The sequence below is a fragment of the Grampus griseus genome, assembly GCF_964374135.1.
Source record: "Grampus griseus genome assembly, chromosome: 3".
NCBI classification, from domain to species: Eukaryota; Metazoa; Chordata; class Mammalia; order Artiodactyla; family Delphinidae; genus Grampus; species Grampus griseus.
The window spans coordinates 810755-832156 of record NC_139019.1 but is presented as its reverse complement, the minus strand read 5'-3'; the positions used below and the strand labels follow the sequence as shown (position 1 = coordinate 832156).

The 21402-nt window shown below is 65.2% G+C and overlaps 1 protein-coding gene across 1 annotated transcript; it reads left to right on the top strand.

Annotated features, from left to right (window-relative positions):
* Positions 1 to 1113: 1113 nt before the first annotated feature.
* Positions 1114 to 21025, top strand: TERT (telomerase reverse transcriptase; the record flags this gene model as incomplete). The annotated part of the gene is made up of 16 exons (XM_082651917.1): positions 1114 to 1332; positions 1438 to 2800; positions 6641 to 6836; positions 8022 to 8202; positions 9061 to 9240; positions 9842 to 10000; positions 12661 to 12756; positions 13221 to 13306; positions 14055 to 14168; positions 14581 to 14652; positions 16339 to 16527; positions 17972 to 18098; positions 18736 to 18797; positions 19391 to 19515; positions 20308 to 20445; positions 20922 to 21025. The coding sequence occupies 16 exons, from the start codon at positions 1114 to 1116 to the stop codon at positions 21023 to 21025; spliced, it is 3411 nt and encodes a 1136-aa protein (XP_082508043.1).
* Between the last annotated feature and the right edge of the window lie 377 nt (positions 21026 to 21402).

Genomic DNA, 21402 nt, shown 5'->3' with positions numbered 1-21402 from the left:
CCCGAGACCCCGCAAGCCCCCCGAGACCCAGAAGCTTCCCATTTCTTACGACTCAGCCTTGAAGAGCTGCAGCGTCTGGCTTCGGGTGGAGTGTCATTAGGGCGACTGCTCCGAACTGTCTGGCTCACATGACCAGCCGTTGTCAGAACGGCGCCCCAGGCCTGGGGAGGGTCTGCGGCTGGGCTGCAAGGCGGGGGCTCCTCCTCTCCCTGGGGCTGCGAGCCTGGGGACAGGCCCTTGACCTGTCCAGCCTCACCTTCCTCCTGCTGCTTGCGGAGGGAACGGCAGCTCTGGGTATGGAGGGAGGCCATGGCAGGTGCCAGGAGCCTGCAGGTGGTGCCCCAGGGAGGCTGCGGCTCCTCTTCTCCCCTTCCTTTGCCCAAGCCATCAGGTGGGTGATTCATAGGGAGCGGATTTGAGGATTTTTGGTTTTGGTGGGGATCACAGAAGAACTCAAAAAGAGAAACTACAGCCTGGGGTCAGGGAGACCAAGCCGGTGGGGGAAGTGCCGCTGTTGCCTGCTGACCACTGCCCGCCGACCGCTGCCTGCTGACCACTGCCAGCCGCCGGAGCCGGGAAAGAGCTCCAGGAGCCCCACCGCGTGCCGGTCCAGGTCCAGGGTGCGCCTGCTGCCTTGGCTTCCCCAGGCCCGCGGGGCAGGGGCGGTGGTCCATTCTCTTCTTTGCACATCATTACAAGTTCGCTGCCATGAGCCCCTGCTGGACCCCAAAGCATCCCTCACTGCCCGTTCACGGCCCACGTGAGACAGTAACACACCAGAAGGACCCGCTCCGCGGGGGCGCAGAATGCACCAGGTCCCCCAGGGACCCCACGTTATGGTCCCCTCCCTCGGTACCATAGAGCCTCTCCTCTGTGCGACCCTCGCAAGACCCCTGCGCCCTGGGAGGGGTCACGGCGTGTGGGTGGGGACACTGCGCGGAGCAGCTGCGCGGTCGGAGCAGGTTCTCGAGGCACCTGGGCGCAAACACCTCTGGGGCCACACCCGCGGCCCGCAGGGTGAACTAAGGGCGGGGCTGCGGGGCTCCCGCGACCCCGCCCCTTCCTCCTCCCGACCCCGCCCCTTCCTCCGCGCGGACCCCCCTTGCTCCGAAGATGCCGCGCGCGCCCAGGTGCCGGGCGGTGCGCGCCCTGCTGCGGGACCGCTACCGGCAGGTTCTGCCGCTGGCCACCTTCGTGCGGCGCCTGGGGCCCGAGGACCGGCGGCTCGTGCGGCGCGGGGACCCGGTGGCCTTTCGCGCGCTCGTGGCCCAGTGCCTGGTGTGCGTGCCCTGGGATGCGCAGCCGCCTCCTGCCGCCCCGTCCTTCCGCCAGGTGGGCTGCCTCCGGGGACTCCGGTCGGGCCCGCCGCGGTGGTGGTGGAGGGGGTGGGGAAGGACGTACCTGCGTCCCCAGCGACTCAGGAGCCCTCCCCTGCAGGTGTCCTGCCTGAAGGAGCTGGTGGCCAGGGTCGTGCAGAGGCTCTGTGAGCGCGGCGCGAGAAACGTGCTGGCCTTCGGCTTCGCGCTGCTGGACGGGGCCCGCGGCGGGCCGCCCGTGGCCTTCACGACCAGCGTGCGCAGCTACCTGCCCAACACGGTGACGGACACGCTGCGCGGCAGCGGCGCGTGGGGACTGCTGCTGCGCCGCGTGGGCGATGACGTGCTCACCCACCTGCTGGCGCGCTGCGCACTCTACCTGCTGGTGCCCCCCAGCTGCGCCTACCAGGTGTGCGGGCCGCCGCTCTATGACCTCTGCACCGCCGCCGCGGCGCGGCCCACGCGACGCGCGGGCGGAACCCGGACTGGCCTCGGACTCACGCGCCAGGCCGGGAATGGCGGCGACGGGGAGGCGGGGGGACCCCGGGAGCTGCCGGCCAAGGGCGCGAGGCGGCGTCGGGGCGGCGCGGGGGGCCGTCCGCCTCCAGCCAAGAAGCCCAGGCATGGCCTGGAGCCCGAGCGGGGTACCGAAGGGCAGGCGCCCGGGGCCCACCTGGGCAGGGCGCCTGGGCGGAGCGACAGCGACCCCCGCGTGATGACACCTACCAGAGCCGCCGCGGAAGCCAAGTCTCAGGAGGGCAACGTGCCCAGGACCCGTCGCCCCTTCCCGCTGGTGGGCGGCGAGGGGGGTGTTCGCTCCCCATCCTGGCGGCCGTCACATCCCCAGGGCGAGCCCGGTCCCCGAGCGTGGGCTGAGACCAAGCAGTTCCTCTACTGCTCGGGTAGCAAAGAACGGCTGCGCCGCTCCTTCCTGCTCTGCTGCCTGCCTCCCAGCCTGGCGGGGGCCCAGAGACTCGTGGAGACCATCTTTCTGGGCTCTAAGCCCCGGCCACCAGGGGTTCCGCGCAGGACTCGCCGCCTGCCCGCGCGCTACTGGCGGATGAGGCCCCTGTTTCGGGAGCTGCTTGAGAACCACGTGCGGTGCCCCTACGGCGCACTTCTCAGGGCGCACTGCCCACTGCCGGCCTCCACCACCCCGGCGGGGCCAGGCGATCGGGAGAGCCCTGGAGTGGGCGCCCGCTCCGGGGAGAGGCCGGCCGCTACCCCCGAGGGGGACGCGGGCTCGCGCCGCCTGGTCCAGCTGCTGCGCCAGCACAGCAGCCCCTGGCAGGTGTACGGCCTCCTGCGGGCCTGCCTTCGCCGGCTGGTGCCCGCAGGCCTCTGGGGCTCCCGGCACAACGAGCGCCGCTTCCTGAGGAATGTGAAGAAGCTCCTCTCTCTGGGGAAGCACGGCAAGCTCTCACCGCAGGAGCTGACCTGGAAGATGAAGGTGCAGGACTGCGCCTGGCTGCGCGGGAGCCCAGGTGAGGACCCCGCCCTCGGGCCCTCGAGTGCGGCAGCGCCTCCTCCGTACCTCGCTCGGGGGGCAGGGGCTTCTTGGCGGCTGTCGGGTTGCTCCCTCTGAGTGCTCTGCCTCTGTCCCCCTCTCCCCCCATCCAGTTCGCATAAACCTCCGGACGTTCATGGGCTCAGGCAGGTTCTGGGCGATGGGGAGGGGCGGTGAGCAGGCGGGACACGTGGTCTAGGGCTGCGCCGACAGACGGAGGTCAACAGGAGGTCCCGTGGGCGTGTCTGCGGGTCATTCGTAACCCTTTTTGACGTCAAGGTTTATCACCTTGGCGTGGCCCCGCTGATAGAAACGGGGGCTGGACCCAGAACCCCGTTTATGGGGTTGGGAGGTGCGGCTCCTCGGTTCCCCGCTGGATCTGGTCAGCCCCCACGCGGATCCGGATGCGAGTTCTAATTGTGCCTCTGCTAGGTCGGGGCAGGCAGGTGGGAGGAGTGAAAAGACCGTGTCCTTGAACAAGGCCCCAGCGTCACCAGGGGTCAAAGGGGAGCATCAGGACGCCGACCGCTGTCTCAGGGCAGTGGGCAGCCACTGTGGGCGCCGGCAGGATTTTTTCTGTGGAGCTGAGCCTGCCGTGTCCCTCCCACTGTGGTGTTCTGGGTTTGACGTTGGGCTTCCTCCGGCCCAGCCACTGTCAGCCCCGCCTGGGTCAGCACCCTCCTTGGCAGGGCGGAGCCAGGAGTGAAAGGCCCAGCACCCTCCCTGCTCTCCCCACGCTCCTGAGATGATCATGACCTCTAGAAGGAAGTCGTCTGTGAGAGCCAGGTTTGCCCCCCGCCTCCCCCATGCGTGTGACAGTCCCCGGGGTGGGGGCCGCAAAGATCGCGGCTGTGGTGGCCTCAGGTGCAGCCGGGGCACACCCTTTCTGGCTCCCCAAGAGACCCCGGGGCAGGTGACGCGGACAGTCAGGGTGACCTTCAGCAACTTGGTTTAAAAAAATGTTTTTTCAATTGTGGGAACGTAACACGAGACCTGCCCTCTTAAACAACGTTGAAGTGGACAGCACAGTACTGCGCACTGCACGCTCGGTGTCCTACAGTGGATCTCCAGAAACTTGGCATCTTGCGTGACTCCCTGCACGTGGGACGCCGTGGATGAGTCTCCAGGAGGCGGGCTCGGGAGCCCAGGCCCTCACCTGACGCCTCTGTGCTCGTGGGGCCCCAGCCTGCTCTGTGGAAGGAGGCTCTGAGTTCTGTGCTCTGGCCCCGATTTCAGATGGGGTCCCCGTGCCCCTCGAGCTGCAGGCACTGAGGAGGTGGTGTTTTCCCAGGCGACTGGGCCCTTGCTCACCTGAGCTATGCCCCTGGTCATTTGCTCCTTTCCATGGCCTCGGCCACGCCTTCTGCCCACTGGCTGAATAAATGCTGCTCTGAGCTGCGGCTCTCCGAGGTCGCCTCTTCCACCCTCTCCTGCCGGAATGCTGCCCTTCCTCCGTGCCGGCCAGGCACTCCGTCCACAGCGCCAGCCTCCTCTGCCTCCGTTGAGGCCATTGTCGTGCCTGCCATGCTGCCCACTGATACCTGTCAGCTCCCTGATCCCCAGCCCCGGAGGCCAGACAACCGGACTGTCCACATCTGGGGCCACGTGTCACTAGAGACATCACCAGAAGGATTCCTGCTCGCTGCCTTAGCTTCTGGTTGGCCCATCCTGTCCGCCTACATCCGACCACGGTTGCTTTTCCTGAGCTGCGGGTGGGAGCGTTCCCCCTCCCGCCCCTGAGCCCCATGGACCTGAGGCGTGGCTCTGGCGTCTCAGCGGGGTGTCGGCCGCTCCTAATTTCCCCACCTCTCTCCTCCTCAGTCACCTGCCGCCCCTCCGACTCCCTCCCCGGCTGTGCATTTCCCTAGCCCCGCAGTAGCTGCCCCGTGTTTCGATCGGCCGCTTTTCGGTGTTTTCTGTTTCTACTGTGATGGCTCCGTTGATCTTGGAGTTCTTTGGACGATTATGTTTTATTTTCCGAACGTGTGGCAGTTTTAAATTGCCTTTTACTGTTGATTTCTGACTCAGCCACGTGCGGGTACGTAGGACCGCGGTGGCCTGGAGCCCGCGGAGACTGGCTTGGTCTCGTGTGTGGCGTTAGCACTAATGGTTCCCGTGTGTTTGCAGGCCGGGGTTGGTGCTGTGGTCACCACGTCGGGTGCCGCGCAAAACGTGTGTCCTTCCAGATGCCGCGACGCTGAGGGTACACGGCCCCAGGGGGTGGGCGTGTCCTTTCCTGCTTGCCCGATGGTCTGCACGATGGGTTGTTAGCTGCCGGCACATTTTAGACTTAATCTTCCCCATGTTTAGTGTTTAGTGGCTCTTTTTACCATAAAGTGTGTTTACCCGCCTTCCCATTGGTTAGTATTTCCTGCTTGTGTCGTTTTTCATTATTTAGTTTTTATCTTCAACCTGTTCGTATCCTATGAGGATACGTGGTTTAAGTGTCTTAACAACAGCACTGAGCTGACTTTTCTTTTTTTTTTTTTTTTTTGCGGTACGCGGGCTTCTCACTGCTGTGGCCTCTCCCGTTGCGGAGCACAGGCTCCGGACGCGCAGGCTCAGCGGCCATGGCTCACGGGCGCAGCCGCTCCGCGGCATGTGGGATCTTCCCGGACCGGGGCACGAACCCGCATCCCCCGCATCGGCAGGCGGACTCTCAACCGCTGCGCCACCAGGGAAGCCCTGAGCTGACGTTTTCCGTTTATTTTCAATCCATTCTGACAGTCTTTACCACTTACCGGGAGTGATTTTTTTTCATTTCCTGTGATGATAGGCGAGTGTGGATGCCGTTTTCACCTTGCACTTTGGCCCCCTCTTCCGCGTTGTTATTCCTCGTTTCCTGACGTGCATTTTCTCACGTGGGTGTGCGTGCGTTGGGTTTGCTTCCAGTGTTAGCTCTGTATTCTCCACTTTCCCTCCCTGGGTGGTTGGTTACCTTGGGAACCGTGTAAGGGCCTTGCGTGTTGGGACCAGATCACACTTGAGCTGTTCCCTCCACTAACCCAGTGGTGTCCCAAGTTAGATGCTGCTGGTACCGTTTCTACAGTCGATGTTTATGTAGCTTCATCCCCCTTCTCTTCTCCTTGCTCACTGTTCATTGTCCTGCCCCAGACCTGCCTCTGGGGCCCCTTCTTCTCCTCTGTGTTTCTTTCATGCCGGTTACGGGTGGTAAAGCCCTGGCTCTGTCCGCAGTGAGGCCCCCCTGGCAGCCTGGTGACAGCTCTCGAGATGCACCTCTGCTGGAGACGTTTCCGAGTGCACAGAGTAAAATGCAGAGGACCGCAGGGGAGCGCGCTCACCTTGGCCCGCGGCTGGGTCCGGAGCCCCGCGGTGTCGGGCGTCCCTGGTGTGTGGCTGTGTCTGCTTGCCCGCGGTGTTCAGCCTGGAAAAGCCCAGGTGTTTCTGGCTCTTGCCCCCCGGGGGCGATGCACGCCAGCCTCAACTGCACGTCCCCCGTGTGGAGAGCAGTCTCTGCTTCCTCCAGCCTGTGTGTAAAGGGGACAGATGATGAGGTTCCACGTCATCGCCGCCCAGTAGAAACCTAACGTGAGCTACATACATTTCAGATTTTCCGTAGCCCCAATAAGAAAGTAAAAAAGGAAAGGTGAAACTAACTTAAGGACGTTTTTTATCAAAGCCCAGTGATCCAACAGTCACTTTAACATGCAATGGGGGAAGCGTCGTTGCTGAGATACCCGCGTTCTCCTCTGCCCGAGGCTCCGAGTCACGGCCCGTGGGCCGCACGTGCAGCCGTCCAGGCCCGAGGGGCCGCTCAGGCAGCACGCGGGGTGAGCACCGGCCTCTCTCCTCCCAGGGGCTCGCTGCGTCCCGGCCGCCGAGCACCGTCTGCGCGAGGCCGTCCTGGCCAGGTTCCTGTGCTGGCTGATGGGTGCGTACGTAGTCGAGGTGCTCAGGGCGTTCTTCTATGTCACGGAGACCACGTTCCAGAAGAACCGGCTCTTCTTCTTCCGGAAGCGCGTCTGGAGTCAGCTGCAGAGCGTCGGCATCAGGTACGGCCATGGGGAACCACGGCCTCTCCCTGCCCAGGGCTCCTCGGCCAGCCCCTCCAGGGACCCCGCCCCCGTCACGGACTCCTGCAAGCCCCTTCCTACCTGAAGGCCGGGGGCTTGGGCTGGATGGCCTGTGGGGTCTGGGAGTCTGTCTGGACTGAAGCAGTACGGGCGGGCCGCTTACTTCCCCCGGCACATGGGCCCGGTGCTGTTTAATCCGCACAGAACGGAGGATGACACAGATGACAGACCCGCCTATTTGACGCCGTGCAGTGGGGCGCGTCTGGGGCAGAGGCGTTGCCGTGAAGCAGGCCTCCCGGGGGCTGGATGGCCGTGGGGCGGCCATGAGCTTTGTCTCAGCTGCTCACTGACTGTCTTATGTCCATTTGGAAAGACTGGGCAGGTGTCAGCTGGATAGGAACCAGCCAGGATGGATGGGGTGACAGCCCGAAAGACACGGGCTGGGCCTGGCGAGGCTCCCAGTGTCAGAGAGCTCAGCATTTGCGCCAGAGCCGTGCCCTGCGTTAGGACGTCTGTGGAGGGAGCCGGGCCGGGGTCCCTGAGCGCACGTGCTGGGGCCCGTGTCCTCCTGTGTCTGGTGGGGGGAGGCTCTGGACGTCTTGATCGTGGTCTTGAGCGAAGGCGCCCCATTTAAGTATTTCACGCCACGTGACCCAAAGCGGCCGTTTAGGCTGTCCTTGTGGGGCCCATGGGGCCCGACCCCTGCCTGGTGGGTGTTTGAATCCCATGAGGGGCTGTGCTTGGAACCACGCTTCACCCCTGGGGCCACCAGCCCAGGGAGCATCCTCACCCCAGCGGCCAGGAGGCAGGGTCCACCCAGGCCCTCCCTGTGGGTGGTTTTGGGGTAAAGGCTGAAGGTCACAGGTAACAAGGAGCTAGCAGGCCCATGGGGAGACATTTCTGTTCCTCGGGGCCGCGCCGAGCACTCCCTGCCCATTCTGTATAGAGGAGGGCGGGCTCTCTGGCCCATGGGTCCCGGCCTACACCAGCCGGGGCTCTGTCCACCGGGAACTGGGTGTCCCGGCCCTGCCGAGGAGGGGCCTCCAGCTGACGCCCGGCCACGCCGCAAGTCTGGGGTGCTGGGCATGGGTTCTGCCGGCTTCACGGGCACTGGCGGCTGCCATGCTTGCCCGCCCCGGCTTCCCACGGGCACCTCTGTTTCAGACAACACTTAGAGCGCGTGCAGCTCCGCGAGCTATCCGAGGCAGATGTCAGGCGACTCCAGGAGGACAGGCCGGCTCTGCCGACGTCCAAGCTCCGCTTCGTCCCCAAGCCCAGCGGGCTGCGGCCCATCGTGAACATGGGCGACGTCGTGGGAGCCGGGAGGTCGCACAGAGACAGGAAGGTCGCCGCTTGTGCCGCTTTTAGGCAAAGTGCATTTGAACCCCAGGCCTGGTGGTTGTAGTCAGGGTCTCAGGGGGCTGGCAGCCTCAGTGAGGCCGTGGAATGGTGGGGTGCCGTGGATGGGGGTTCCCGGGCCCAGAGAAAGAGCTCCCGGGAAGGCCAGTCCTGTGAGGTGCTGGATGGGCTCTGGGAACCCTCTGTGCCCCTGGCCCCTGCAATCCTCCGGGGGTGGGCACGGTGTGCTCTCCGGGGCAGAGGGACCATGCGCTAGCTCTCACCAGCCTGCCAGGGTCCCGAGGACCCCCGTAGGACCTCACCCCCATGGTGAGCCCCCGTGACTGCTCTCCCTGCCACGGCACCTCTGCCTCACCAGCAGCTCTGCCCCCTTCCATGCGCCTCCCTGTAGGATTTGGGGGGGATTTGGGGGGGATTCTACCGTTAGTGAGAAAGAGAAGCTGTCGCTGCTGATGGGGGTTTGGTCCAGGAGCGAAGACAAAGTGCTCGCCCAGTGGGCTGGGGTCCCCGAGGAGGTAGGGCCCCCAGGAGGCAGCACCCCTCTTCGCTGGGTGGGGGGGACCAGGTAAGTAGAGGGGACCAAGGGGGTAGCTACTTGACTTTTCCCACACGTGGCGTCCGTGACCCCAGGACGGGTCCTGGGGAGACCCTGGGGTCTGGGGTGGGCGTGGGGGGGGCAGCCATCTGGCCCTTCTGCGGTCCGAGGGAGGCGGGGTAGGCGGGGGTGGCGGCGGCGGCGGCACAGCGCGGGGGCCTGCCTCTCGTCCCGGGGGCTGTCTGACCCCACATCCCCTTGGTCTGGGGCCCCTCTGGTGACACTGGTCGTCCTGGGCTGGGCCTGCAGGTCCAGCATCTCACCTCCCAGGTCAAGACCCTGTTCGCCGTGCTAAACTACGAGCGGCTGAGGCGCCCCGGCCTTCTGGGGGCCTCCGTGCTGGGCATGGATGACATTTACAGGGCCTGGCAGGCCTTCGTGCTGCCCCTGCGGGCCCGGGGCCCGGTGGCCCCGCTCTACTTCGTCAAGGTGGGCGCCCGATTCCCGCCCCCCACCAAGGGAACCGGCCCTGCGGGTGACCCCTCGCCTCAGGCCCCCGCCAGTGTGGGCAGTGGCCAGCCTTTTGCAGTCCCGTGTTTGCCAGAACGAGTCACCCCTTGGTGGAGCCGTGTCCACGTCCCACAGATTCTTCTGTGCGCGGGAGGGCAGGGAACCCCATCTCCATTTGGGGGTGTCTGGCTCCCCGGGGCCGAGGCTTTGTGCCTTCCCCTGTGGAGTGGACTCTGTGACTGCACCCCAACTCCACGGGAGCTCCTTCAGGGAAGGAGACACCTGCTCACACCCCAGCGCCGGGTGCCCTGGTACCCTGGTCATCAGCTTGCAGCTCAGAGAGAGGGGCGAAGACCCGCCCCGAGGGTGCTTAGAGTCCGGGGGAAGTGGGTATCAGCGAGAGCCCCGTGGGGGGCGGGCGTGGGGGGCGGGGACGGGACAGTGTGGGGGGGGCCAGGGTCTCCCCAGTCCCCTGGTGTACGATTCACCCCAGGGTTTGCTGACCGCAGGTCAGAACCAGAGGGACCGGGAACTCGGGGACCAGGTGAGCGCGTCCTCAGGCACTTCGGTTCCCATGTAGGTGGACGTGGCGGGGGCGTACGACGCGCTCCCCCAGGACAGGCTGGCGGAGGTGATAGCCAACGTGATCCGGCCTCATGAGAACTCGTACTGCGTGCGCCAGTATGCCGTGGTCCAGAGGACTGCCCGCGGACACGTGCGGAAGTCCTTCAAGAGACACGTAAGCCCCACCTGGGGTGTGTTCGGTGCTGGGGAGCGCGCTCTGCGGGAGGCGTGCATTGGGTGGTGGGGGGCGTGGGCTGCGGGAGGCGCGGTCTGCGGGAGGGGCATGCGCCGTGGTGGTGGTGGTGGTGGTGGTGGTGGTGGTGGTGGTGGGCGTGGTGGTGGGCGTGGGCGTGGGCATGCGCAGCAGGCCCTCCTCCCCCACCCCCCGCGCATGCGCACGCGCGGTCGTCATCTTCACTCTTGGTGTTTCCGTCGGTTACTGTCCTCCCGCTGCCCCTTCACAGCTGCAGGGCCCCGACTACACAGCGGGCTGATCAGAGAGGAGGGACCCTGGTGGCAGCAGAGCCACGCGTGTTTCCGTGGTGTCCCAGCGGCCACGCAGCAGGGCCGCGTGTGCTCCATGGGCGGGGAGGTGCCACAGGGCGCCTCGCCCGGGACTCCTGGGCTGTGCTGCTGTCCGTGTGGGCGCAGTGGGTTGAGGGTGGAAGGGCAGCCCCTCGGCTGCGGCCCAGGCAGGGCTGGGAGGGGACAAGGGCATTCGGTTGAGCCCGAGGCCATCAGGTGGGGGGTTTCCTAGCGCTTGTCGGGAAGGCTTTTGGACCACCTCCCCACCCCACCCCGGCCGAAACAGCGTGTGTAGTGGAGGCGTGGGGGGGGGCGGAATTCCCCCAGAAGTTCTTGGAAAAGGCGCGTGTGAAGACCCCAGCACAAGGCGCTGGTGAGCATGGTTTGCGAGTCCTGAGTGTGCGACGCAGGATCTTGGGTTTGTGGACAGGGATGACGTCTTCTCCGCTTCACGGCCCAGAACAGCGGCGCCCGCGGGACTCCCTCCCGCCCCCGGGGGCACCTCTCCTACCCCGAGCACGGCGACATGCTCGCTTGTCTCTAACTCTGTAATGTGAAATCAGGGAAACTCTGCCCTCCTGTCCGGTTTCCGCCGCGTCTGGGGTCCAGCCGCCCAGAGCAGCGTCTCCGTGTTCCGTCCGCGGTCACCGTGCGCGGTGAGGTTTCGCCTTCCGCTGGGTGGGCGTTTGCCGGTTCCTCTTTGGACGTGAGTGCGGCCGCTGCCAGCATCCCCAGGATGTGCCGTTTGGGAAACAAAGTCCTCGTTGCCGTGGGCGGATTCCAGGCTTGTGTAGTTTTAGGCGATGTTGCCCAAGAGGTTCCAGCGCGGCTGCAGGCGCTGCAGGGGGCCCTGGCGGCGGTATTGGCGGTACCGAGGGACCAGGGCTGCAGCTTGCAGCCCGGCCGCCCGGTGGCGCAGCGCGGTCCTGTCTGTGGGACTCGGTCTGGGGAGATCCGGTTCTGGGCACCTTGCGTACCGGCCACGTGGTTGTGTCCTCTCATGGGGTGCCCATCCCATCTCCCCGGTGCTGCCAGGCTGTCTCCTTGGTCATCCATCTTAGGGGACCTTCCCACGCTCTGGGGACAAGTCCTTGGGCAGCTGTGGGTTCCCAGGCGCCTTCTCGCCTGTCTCGCCTTTTCTTTTGCAAGTGGAGTCTCCACAGACAGACGCTTTTGTTTTGCGGGCTCCAGCGTATCCGCGGGGTGGGGCTGAAGCCGTGTTGTGCTCGAGCGGCGCGCCTGCCCGGCTGCCTGACCCTGATGTTCCTTTAGAATGTTTCTCGCTAGAGCTGCGGCGTTCAGTCCAGGGTCTGTTCTGAGTTAATTTCTGCGCTGCTGCTTTAACGTGTTCCGTCTCTGCCGGAATCTGCGCGTTTATAGACCTGTTTTCTGGTTCACTCGCCTGCTCTTTTCTGTCTCTGATTTTAAACCCATTTATGAAATTCTTAATTTTAGCCAGCCTGTTTTTCAGTGTTAGAAATCCATGTGAATTTTCTCACAGATTCCAGGGCTCTGGTTACATCCTCCATCTTTGTTTTGTTAGCAGTGTTATCTTGAGTGATTTTAAAATGCCAGAAACTGATACCAGCTCGCCTGCAGGCAGGTTTCTGTCGTGTCTGTTTCTGCTGGTTTGTGGGTGGTTTTGGTCACACAGGCCTATTCTATAGCTTCTGGAATTTTTTCCCGGTGTGCCACACTTTGTAAATAGGGGTTTTAACACAAGGGTTTTGCAAGCTTTTCTCCGGAGTGGGTGGTGTTTTCCTGGCAGCGGTGGAGCCGTGACCTTAGTTCGGCGGGGGTCCATTCTAGACAGTGGTGCCTGGTCTCCCTCACTTGGCCCTTCCCCAGTGTGGTCCCCTCGGAGGGGCGGGGCTCCCTCAGCCCCACTCGGCGTGGCTCCAGGGGCGCCTGCTGCTCAGGGTGTTTTCTCTGCAGCCCCTCCCCCGGGAACTGCCCCTCAGTCCCAGCTACTTCGTGGCTCTGAACCCCAGCATCTTCAGCCTCAGAGCCCCCACTTTCTGCTCGGGCTCCACCTCCCAAGGTGGATACAGGCCTTGGGGAGAAGTCGGGGTGAGGGTGGGATGCACCCCGAGGACTGAGACCCCAGCCCGCCTGCATCCCGCCTCCCCAGCATCTCCAGGCGGCCGAGCTCTGCATCTCATCCCTGGTCGTAGCGGCCATGGCAGGGGCACCACAGAAGCTGCAGGGCGGGGCCTCCCAGGCTCTGTTCCCCGTTCTGAGTGTGCCCTTGCTATCGGGGCTTGGGGAGGGGGGCGTCCGCTCGCCTCACCCCGCCTTCCCGGCCAGCAGGTGTCCACCTTCACAGACCTCCAGCCTTACATGAGACAGTTCGTGGAGCGCCTGCAGGCAGCGGGCTCACTGAGGGACGCCGTGGTCATCGAGCAGGTCAGTGCGGGCGCCTCTGTGGGTGGCAGAGACTTGCACCCACCTTTGGCCACGTTTTCCCTCTTCTGGGCCTCACGCACCCTCTGGCGCCTGCCCGCGGCTCTTCTGAGATTTGCCGTACATCTTCGCTCGCAGTTTGGCCTCGAGGTCACACGAAGGCGAGCCCCCTCCCTCTAGGAGGACAAGAGAGGGTTTGCCCCGTACACCCGCCTCGAGCTACCCATCGAGCGACCTGTTGCCTCGTGTGAGCAGAGTGTCCCAAAGCCAGGTTTGCCAGCAGCGGGTCGGCCCTCGCGGTCCCGCTTTGTGCACAATAGTCTCGGAGCGACCCTGCCACGATGTGAGGCTCCCAGACACCAGATGCCTTCCTTTGGGTGCGGGGCCCCCACCGCGAGCCGTCCGGCTGGCCCGCCGGCTGGCCCAGGGCGGCATCCACGCTGGTGAACGCCTGCCTGCCTTCGCAGAGCTGCTCCCTGAACGAGGCCGGCGGCAGCCTCTTCAAGCTCTTCCTACGCCTGGTCCACAACCACGTGGTCAGGATCGGGGGCAGGTGAGTCCGGACCCCGTGGCTCCCCCTTACCGGCCGCGGACAGGCACTGCGGCCGTGCGGCTGGGTGACAGAGCAAGGCTCCCACGGTTGTGGGAAGTCCTTGCGTTCAGAAGCCGGCAGATAACTTCTTTAACGTGTGCGGAGCCAAACCGGCCTGGGCGAGTGCCTGAGCGGGACCCCATGTGCGACCGAGGAGAGCAGTGGCCCCGGGGGTTCAGGCTCACAGCCACGGCCGTTAGAGCTCAGCCTGGACCGCGGGGCCTTCTCGGAGGTCGTTAACTGTGGGCCACGCTCAGGAAGCTTTCTAGTTAAAGGGTGTATTTTCATTATTATTATATTCTCAGTAAGTACAACACTTACTGAAAGATAATCACATTAAAATATAAAAAAACACGTACACCCTGGGGAGGCACACGTGCCGACTGCACAACGGGGCGAATTTTGCCAAAGGGAACACGTCTGCACGTGCGTGTAAATGGCACCGGGGGGGAAGAGGACGTTCTCCACCGGAAAGGCCACGCCTGTGGCCCCTGGCTCCTCCCCAGGGGCACCACCACCCGCTGTGACCTTCGTGGAGAGGGGTCGTGGCACGGGAGCGTGATAAATCTTGATTCATGTCCCCCAGGCGGGTGCGGCGTGGGCACGCATGTGCATGTGTGTCTGTGCTCCACGTCTGTGCGTGTGTTTACGACGTAAGCAGGAGGCCCACCGTGGCTGGCCCACCTTCTAACCGCGTCCTGCCCCCCAGGTCCTACGTCCAGTGTCAGGGGGTCCCCCAGGGCTCCATCCTGTCCACCCTGCTCTGCAGCTTCTGCTACGGAGACATGGAAAACGAGCTCTTTCCCGGAATCCAGCGGGACGGGTACGGAGCCCTCTGTGGGCGGGCGTTGCCTTGCTTGGGGCCTGTTCGTACTTTTGGTCCTGGATGTACACTGGGCCTCACCCTTTCTTCTCATAACGGCGCACAGGAGGTGGTCAGCAGGCCTCAAGTGGGGAGGAAACGTGGCCTTCTGTGTGGCCGGGGCTTCGGACCAGCGCCAAGCTCGTGTGCTTCCGGCCCAGCTGCAGGGCCCCTGCTTGGCATCCATAGCTGGAGCCAAATCCCACAGAAACCAGAGTCTTTGGTTCGATTCTGTGGAGAAGGTCGCTTTACCCGTGTCCACGGGAACACAGACATTAAATTTTCAGCGTTGGCTCCTGTGGGAGGACGCTGCCTGTGGGCGTAAAGCAGTGCGTTCAGGGTCCCCCTCATCTCGGGGTCAATCCGTGTCCAGGGTTCTCCTGCGCTTCGTGGACGACTTCCTGCTGGTCACCCCTCACCTCCCACGAGCCAAAGCCTTCCTCAGGTAAGGGCCCCCACGCGTGTGTCTCTGCAGGCGCGTTTTGGCCCACGTACGACGGTGGGACCTGTGTGCGAACGTCCGTGCTCCCCACACGTCACATCTCTGGGGAGTGTCACGCGGTGTGGTCCCGCGGCTCTGAGAGCCCAGAGTGCTGTCACTTCCTCCTGTCGCTGGCGTGGCCGTCAGGACGCAGGTGCCACTGCAGGAGCTCGGGCAGCAGGGCTGGGTCTGCAGAGGCTCCTTGGAGGTTCTGCGCCCATGATGCGCTGTGGTGGACGGAGCAGAGGCTGTGCGCTCCGCACCACGGGGGACGGAAGAGGGAAGGCCTGCACGGCTCACCTGTGGCTTCCCCGCGGAGAGCGTCTGCGAGAGCGGGGAATTCAGACGTGTCAAGGAGGAGGGGTTACCAGGCGTGGGGATCGCATGGGTTTGGTGCCCAAAGCAAACCCGGCACCTGGGACCCTTCGGGCTGCGGCCACAGTGCCCCATCCGTCCCGGGAGTCTGGGGGCTTGTTTCAAAGCGTGGTTTTCCAAGGGAGGAGAAAGTTCAAAACTGAGCCCTCAAGCCGTCCCCGAGCCTGACACTTTGGTCGCTGGGCTGCCTTTGGAGAAACCCACCTGGACAGCAGCCACGGATCCCGTGTCTGCCTGCGGGGTACCCCAGCTTGAAGCCTGTAGAGTCCGCCCGCTGTGATGCTCTGGGGCTCCCTATGGCGGCCCCGGCACAGGACACTGCAAATGTAAACCCGTGTTGCACACGGGTCCGCATGGGTACCGGCCACAGTTGGAGAGCTCAGTGGCCACACGTGTCCAGTGGCCACCAGAAGGGACAGTGCAGAGGTCGTCGCCTCTGTCATGGGAAGTTCTGGGAGCGGCGCTGCTCTGTGGTCGTTGGGCTGGGCAGGGAGGTAGCTCTGAGCGTGTCCGTAGGGTCCCACCAGGGGGCGCAGCAGACAGGCACACGTCCAGGAGACTTGCTGCAAAGGAGCTGGCTCGCGTGATGGTGGGGCTGGCTGGGCAGGTTTGAAACCCGGGGGCGGGTGGCAGGAAGGGCAGGTGCTGGGGCTGCAGTCAGTGGGCGACCCCCGCAGTCAGGACACCCCTGTTTGGCTCTCAGGGCCCTTCCCCGATGGGTGAGCCCGCCCCACTCTGGGAAGTGTCCTCCTTTGAAGCCGACTGGTTGCAGGTGTCAGCCCCACCTACAGATCCCCTGGTCTTAACGCAGACTCGAGTGTGCACACCTGGGGACCGCAGCCTCGCCAGGTGGACACATCGGCTGGCCGTCACAGAGAGGACCCGTCCCTTGGACTCTGCCTGCCCTCCGAGCCCCGTGTCTCCCGGGTCCCAGCCGACCCGTCAGCTCAGTCGCCCACCTGTCTTACCTGGAGGGCCATCCCGGCGTGTGCTCGTCCTTCAGGACTGGCTCTTGGGCCTTCCGTGCTCCCCTTCCCCGCTGCCTGCCTCTGCCCTTGCTGGCCTGTCCACCCTGGCCTCTAATCGTTGGTACTTGTTTGCGCAGAAGCCTGGAGGCCAGAGCAGGGCTGTGTCCGGCCTTCCTCGCGGGCTCATGGTCCCAGCCCTCCAGTCCCCGCCCGCCTCGCCGGGCTGTTAGGTGACGCTGACCTATGCCTCCGAGACCCGCGGGTGGCGTGCCCTCTGCCCGGTGGCTGACGTGCCCCCCTGCTGCAGGGCCCTGGTCCGCGGCGTGCCCGAGTATGGCTGCCTGGCGAACCTGCAGAAGACGGTGGTGAACTTCCCCGTGGAGGACGGTGGCCTGGGCGGCGCGGCCCCCCTGCAGCTGCCGGCGCACTGCCTGTTCCCCTGGTGTGGTTTACTGCTGGACACCCGCACCCTGGAGGTGCGCTGTGACCACTCCAGGTGAGTGCTGCGCCGCGCAGCTCTGCGCGTCCCCCCGCGTGGCAGGGGGGTCAGAGGCCAGCGGCGGGCACTAGGGGATGGACTCTCTGGGGGAGCCGTTTTCTGGGCGCTTTTGGTTGCGGCACGCGGGATCTTTCGTTGCGGCGTGCACGCTTCTCTAGTTGTGGTGTGCGAGTTTTTCTCTCTCTAGTTGTGGCGTACGGGCTCCAGGGCACGTGGGCTCCGTAGTTTGCGGCATGCGGGCTCTCTTGTCGAGGCGCGCGAGCTCAGTAGTTGCGGCGCACGGGCTTAGTTGCCCCGCAGCATGTGGGATCTTAGTTCCCCAACCAGGGATCGAACCTGCGTCCCCTGCATTGAAAGGCAGATTCTTTACCACTGGACCACCAGGGAAGTACCTTCTGGGCGTTTTTGATAAAAGGAAATCGCGTGGCAGACTCGGGGACACAGCGTGTTCCGCCGGGAAGCGTGTGGATCTGAACCAGAGCTTCCAGGACCTGCCAGACGAGGGTCCCTGTGGTCTCACTGGGCACCAGGATTCGTGGTCACCTCTGGCCCGTCGGGGAGCAGGGCTGCCGTGCGTGTGGCCTGCTCTGTACACAGAGTCTTGGGTCCCTGCCTCGGTCAGCTCAGGCTGCCGCAGAAAACACCACGGACCTTTCCTTTCTCTCGGTCCTGGAGGCTGGAAGCTGAGGTCCAGCTGTCACAGGCCGGTTTCTCCTGGGGCCTCTCCTGTGAGTGCATGTGGACGCATCTGCTCCCCAAGGCCCCACACAGTCACCCTCTGTGTTCAGCCCCTCGGTGTCTCCTCTTGGGGCACCAGTCCCATGGGATTAGGGCCCCACCTTTATGATTCCATTTTGCCTTAATCACCGTCTTAAAGGCCTTATCCCCAGACGGTCTCAGGGGTCGGGGCTTCAGCCTGTGAGTGTGGGGGATGCAGTTCGGCCCCTGAGAGCCCGTCCCCCCACCTCCCCCACACTGAGCCTGAGAGCACACAGCCCAACCTCAGGCTTTGCGCAGAGAGACTCGCGATGCACGTGGACACAGGAACCTGTGCTTTCTCATGAATAAAAAGCGCAGGTGTCAAGACGGTGGTGGATGGGCGTGCCCCGTCCTGCGCTGGTAACGCGGTTCTGCTGGAGCCCTCAGGGCTGCACTTGGTCCTCTTTCTGGGGTGCTCCCGGGAAGACGCAAGTGCAGACGCTTTCCACGCGCGGTTCCACGCGTCCGTCTGCTGCTCCCGCCGCCCCCTCTCGTGTCCGGGCACCGACCACACCGGTCAGTCATGAACTGTCCACCAGGTTGTCTGGCTCCCCGTGAAGCTGTGACCGTTTGGGGGACTGGCGCCCATTCCGGCCCAGCGCAGCTGATGGGCTGGACGTGTGTGGCGGTCAGAGTGTGAAGTGGACACACGTGTTTCCACGAACCCCACGCTGTCTCGCAGTTACGCCGGGACCTCGATCAGAGCGAGCCTCACCTTCAACCAGGGCTTCAAGCCTGGGAGGAACATGCGTCGCAAACTCTCGGCGGTCTTGCGGCTGAAGTGCCAAGGGCTCTTCCTGGACCTGCAGGTGTGCGGGTTGCCCGTGGGCGGCTGGGGCTGCAGAGCGGAGGGCAGCCGACGCCACCGGAAGGTCTGCGCGCGCGGCGCAGATCCTGGGGGGGCACGTGTGTCTGTTCCCGTGTGCGGGCGCGTGCACGTGTGTGGGGGCGCATCAGGCATCACATACGTGTGCACTCTCAGGTTCACGTGTGTGTGAACGAGTGTGCCTGTGAGTATGTGCAGGTGTGTAGTGTGTGGGTATGCGTGCCTGTGCCTGTGTGTGCAGGTGTGCACTGTGTGGGTGAGTGTGCGTGTGTGTCCAGGGCCCCCGGCCCTCACCCTGCCGCGTGGCTGCCCTGCCATCCTCGCCCGGGCCCCTCCTCACAGGCTGTAGGGCCCAGGACCGCTGTGGCCTCAGCGCTGGAGCCGCGGGGCCCAGGCCGTCGTCCAGCCAGGCTGGGCTCTCCCCCTTGTCCTTCCCGCAGGCCTGACTCCACCGCAGCTGCTGAGGGGCCCCAGTGAGGACCTGGCGGGTTTCACGGGAGAGACTGATGGATTCTTACTGAGATGGTCCTTTTTTTCGTTCCGTTTGATGGGGCAATAAAGCAAAAGACAAACTCAAACACCAGAGGTATCGCCAACATTGCTTTTTCTTATGACTCCAGGTGAACAGTCTTGAGACAGTTTTCACAAATGTTTACAAGATATTCCTGCTGCAGGCCTACAGGTGGGTCCACGGGTGGCTGCTCCGCGAGGGAGGCGACGGCCCCGCCCCGGGGAGCGCGCTGCCCCCGGGTCCGTGAGGAAGCAGCGGGTGCGTCTCCGCGGCGGACACCGCCTCTCCACGGAGCCCGTGGCAGCTCTGGAGGCGCTGCTCCCGGGCACCAGATGGTGCTGGGAGGCCCGAGCGGCCGGGGCGGCCTGAGTCCCCGCGGCGGGAGGGGCTGGCGGGAGGAGGGTGGCCGCGGGGCAGGGGCGGGTAGGCGAGCAGAGGGCCAGTCAGTGCACAGGAGGCGTGTGTGGTCCCGAACACTCAGGCGCCCCCGGAAGGGACGGCGGGATGCGTCTCCCGATCATTCCAGCCCCTTCCGGAACGTTCCCTGCCCTCGGGTGGCTCTGCGGTCCCCCTCCAAGAACCAGGGCCAGGCAGGTGATCGTGGAGTCCGCTCTTGTCCACCTTGGGGAGGCGGACCCCGTCCTTCACTCACCGCGCCGGCTGGCCTCTGGGACCCAGAGCCAGGCTTGCCGCCCGTGGTCTCCAGGGAGCCCTGCCCCAGGCAGCCTGGGGAGGCTGGGCCCTGACAGAGCTGACATCCCCAGGTTCCACGCGTGTGTGCTGCAGCTCCCGTTTAATCAGCCAGTCGGGAGGAACCCCTCGTTTTTCCTCCGGGTCATCTCTGACACCTCGTCCCGCTGCCACGCCCTCCTGAGAGCCAGGAACGCAGGTGTGCACAGGCGACCAGGGCATGGCTGGCGGGCCGAGGGGTCGCCCGGGGCGCTGGGCATCGGGGTCACGCCCACACGCTCCGTCCTGTGCCCGTCCCGGGTCCCCCGTGTCCTGCAGCCACTGCAGCACCTGCCTCTCCAGCAGCCACGGCGGAGATGGGGCGTCGGGGCGCCTTTAACCTGCTAGCAGCTCGCCGCCCTCTGCCACGTGACTGGAGAGTGACGTGGTGCTCGGGGGCCAGCTGGTGGCCCTCCTCCCCTGGGGCTCTGGGCGCTTGCATCAGTCCAGGCCAGGGTCCGCAGGAGGCCCCGGGCCACCCCTGCCCACCTCAGCGAGGGGCACCCACGGCAGCCGCGCGCCCAACGGCTTTGGCTTCACCGCTCCTTGGCCCGGCCTCCTCGGGGGCGTCCCCACCTGAACGCTCGCACTGCAGCCCCTGTGTCTGCACCTCCGGCCTCGTCCTGGGCGTTCCCGATCTGTCTGAGGTTCAGGCCGTGCGTGTCTCTGAGGTCCTGGGTGTAACAGACTTTGCTCTTCGTCACGTCTGTTTGTGGAGGTTTCTTGGAGAAGTTGAAGAAAACGTCTCAGTTTTCAGAATTCCTTGGTGCTCGTGTCGGGTGGCCCCTGAAATGAAGTGGCCAGTCTCCCCCCCGCCGCCCCCAAGACCTCACTCATGCCATCAGCCTGGAGGGACCCCGCCAGGAGGGCACCATCTGGGGCCCCTGGTATCCCCAGGGAGGAACGCTGCGGCGGGGCCAGCGGAGCCTCAGCCTCTCCTCGTGTCCCCCAGGGATGTCACTGGGGGCCAAGGGCGCCTCCGGCCCGTTTCCTTCCGAGGCCGCGCAGTGGCTCTGCCTGCACGCCTTTCTGCTCAAGCTAGCTCGTCACCGCGTCACCTACAGCTGTCTTCTGGGGGCGCTGCGGACAGGTAGGCGCGGGTGGAGTGCCAGGCGCCCCTTCGTGAGGTGCGGGCCCTGCGCTCCGGTGCTGGGGCCCCTCCGTGTCTGAGGGGCAGGTGGGCGGGTCTCAGAGCCCCCAGGTGAGGGTGCGGGTGCCCCGAGGGTTACAGGCCCCCTCCCTCGTCCAGGGGCCTGGCATGACCACCCGGGTCTCGCCACCTCTCCACCCCGCCCCGGGTCCTCGTCCTCCGTCTCCCCTGCAGCCCCCCACCCGCGTGTCCTTCCTCGCACCCCCGACCCAGATCCCCCTCGGGCCTCTGCCGGACAGTCCCCGTGCCCCCGGCAGGGGTGGGTGCTTGCCCCTCCTGAGGTGCCCACCCCAATCCCGCCTGCACGCAGGGTGCTTGGCAGTGTAAGTGCCTGCGGGCCCGGGGAAGGGCGGTCTCTGGTTTCTCCGGGGCGTAGGTGGGGGGTTGGTGGCCTGACTTCAGTCGCTGCCTTGTAGCCAGAGCCCGACTGTGCCGGCGGCTCCCGAGGGCCACTCTGGCCGCCCTGGAGGCAGCAGCCGACCCGGCCCTGACCGCAGACTTTAAGACCATCTTGGACTGACGGCAGCCCTGCTCACAGACTGGGCTGGGCTGGGCTGGGCTCCGGAGCCCGCTGGGAGGGGGCAGCCCCCAAGTCCTCAGGGAAGCAGGGCCCGCGCGCCGTGGCCTTCCCGTGACGGGGTCCGTTCTCCAGCCGCTGACCACCGGGAAGCGGCAGGTGGGAGAGCCGGGCATCGGGCGGCAGGCATCTGGACGGGGCTGGGGGGCCCTTTGTCGCCCCCTTCCCCTCGCTGCAGGGGCTGCCCCGGTCTGGAGCGAGGGCACGGGGCGGCACGTGGGGCTGAGTGGTGGGCGTGGGCTCCTTCCTGCTGACCTGTGCAGTCAGTGCCCAGCCCAGCCGTTCACACCCACGTCGGGAGCAGAGCCTGCCCCGGGTGC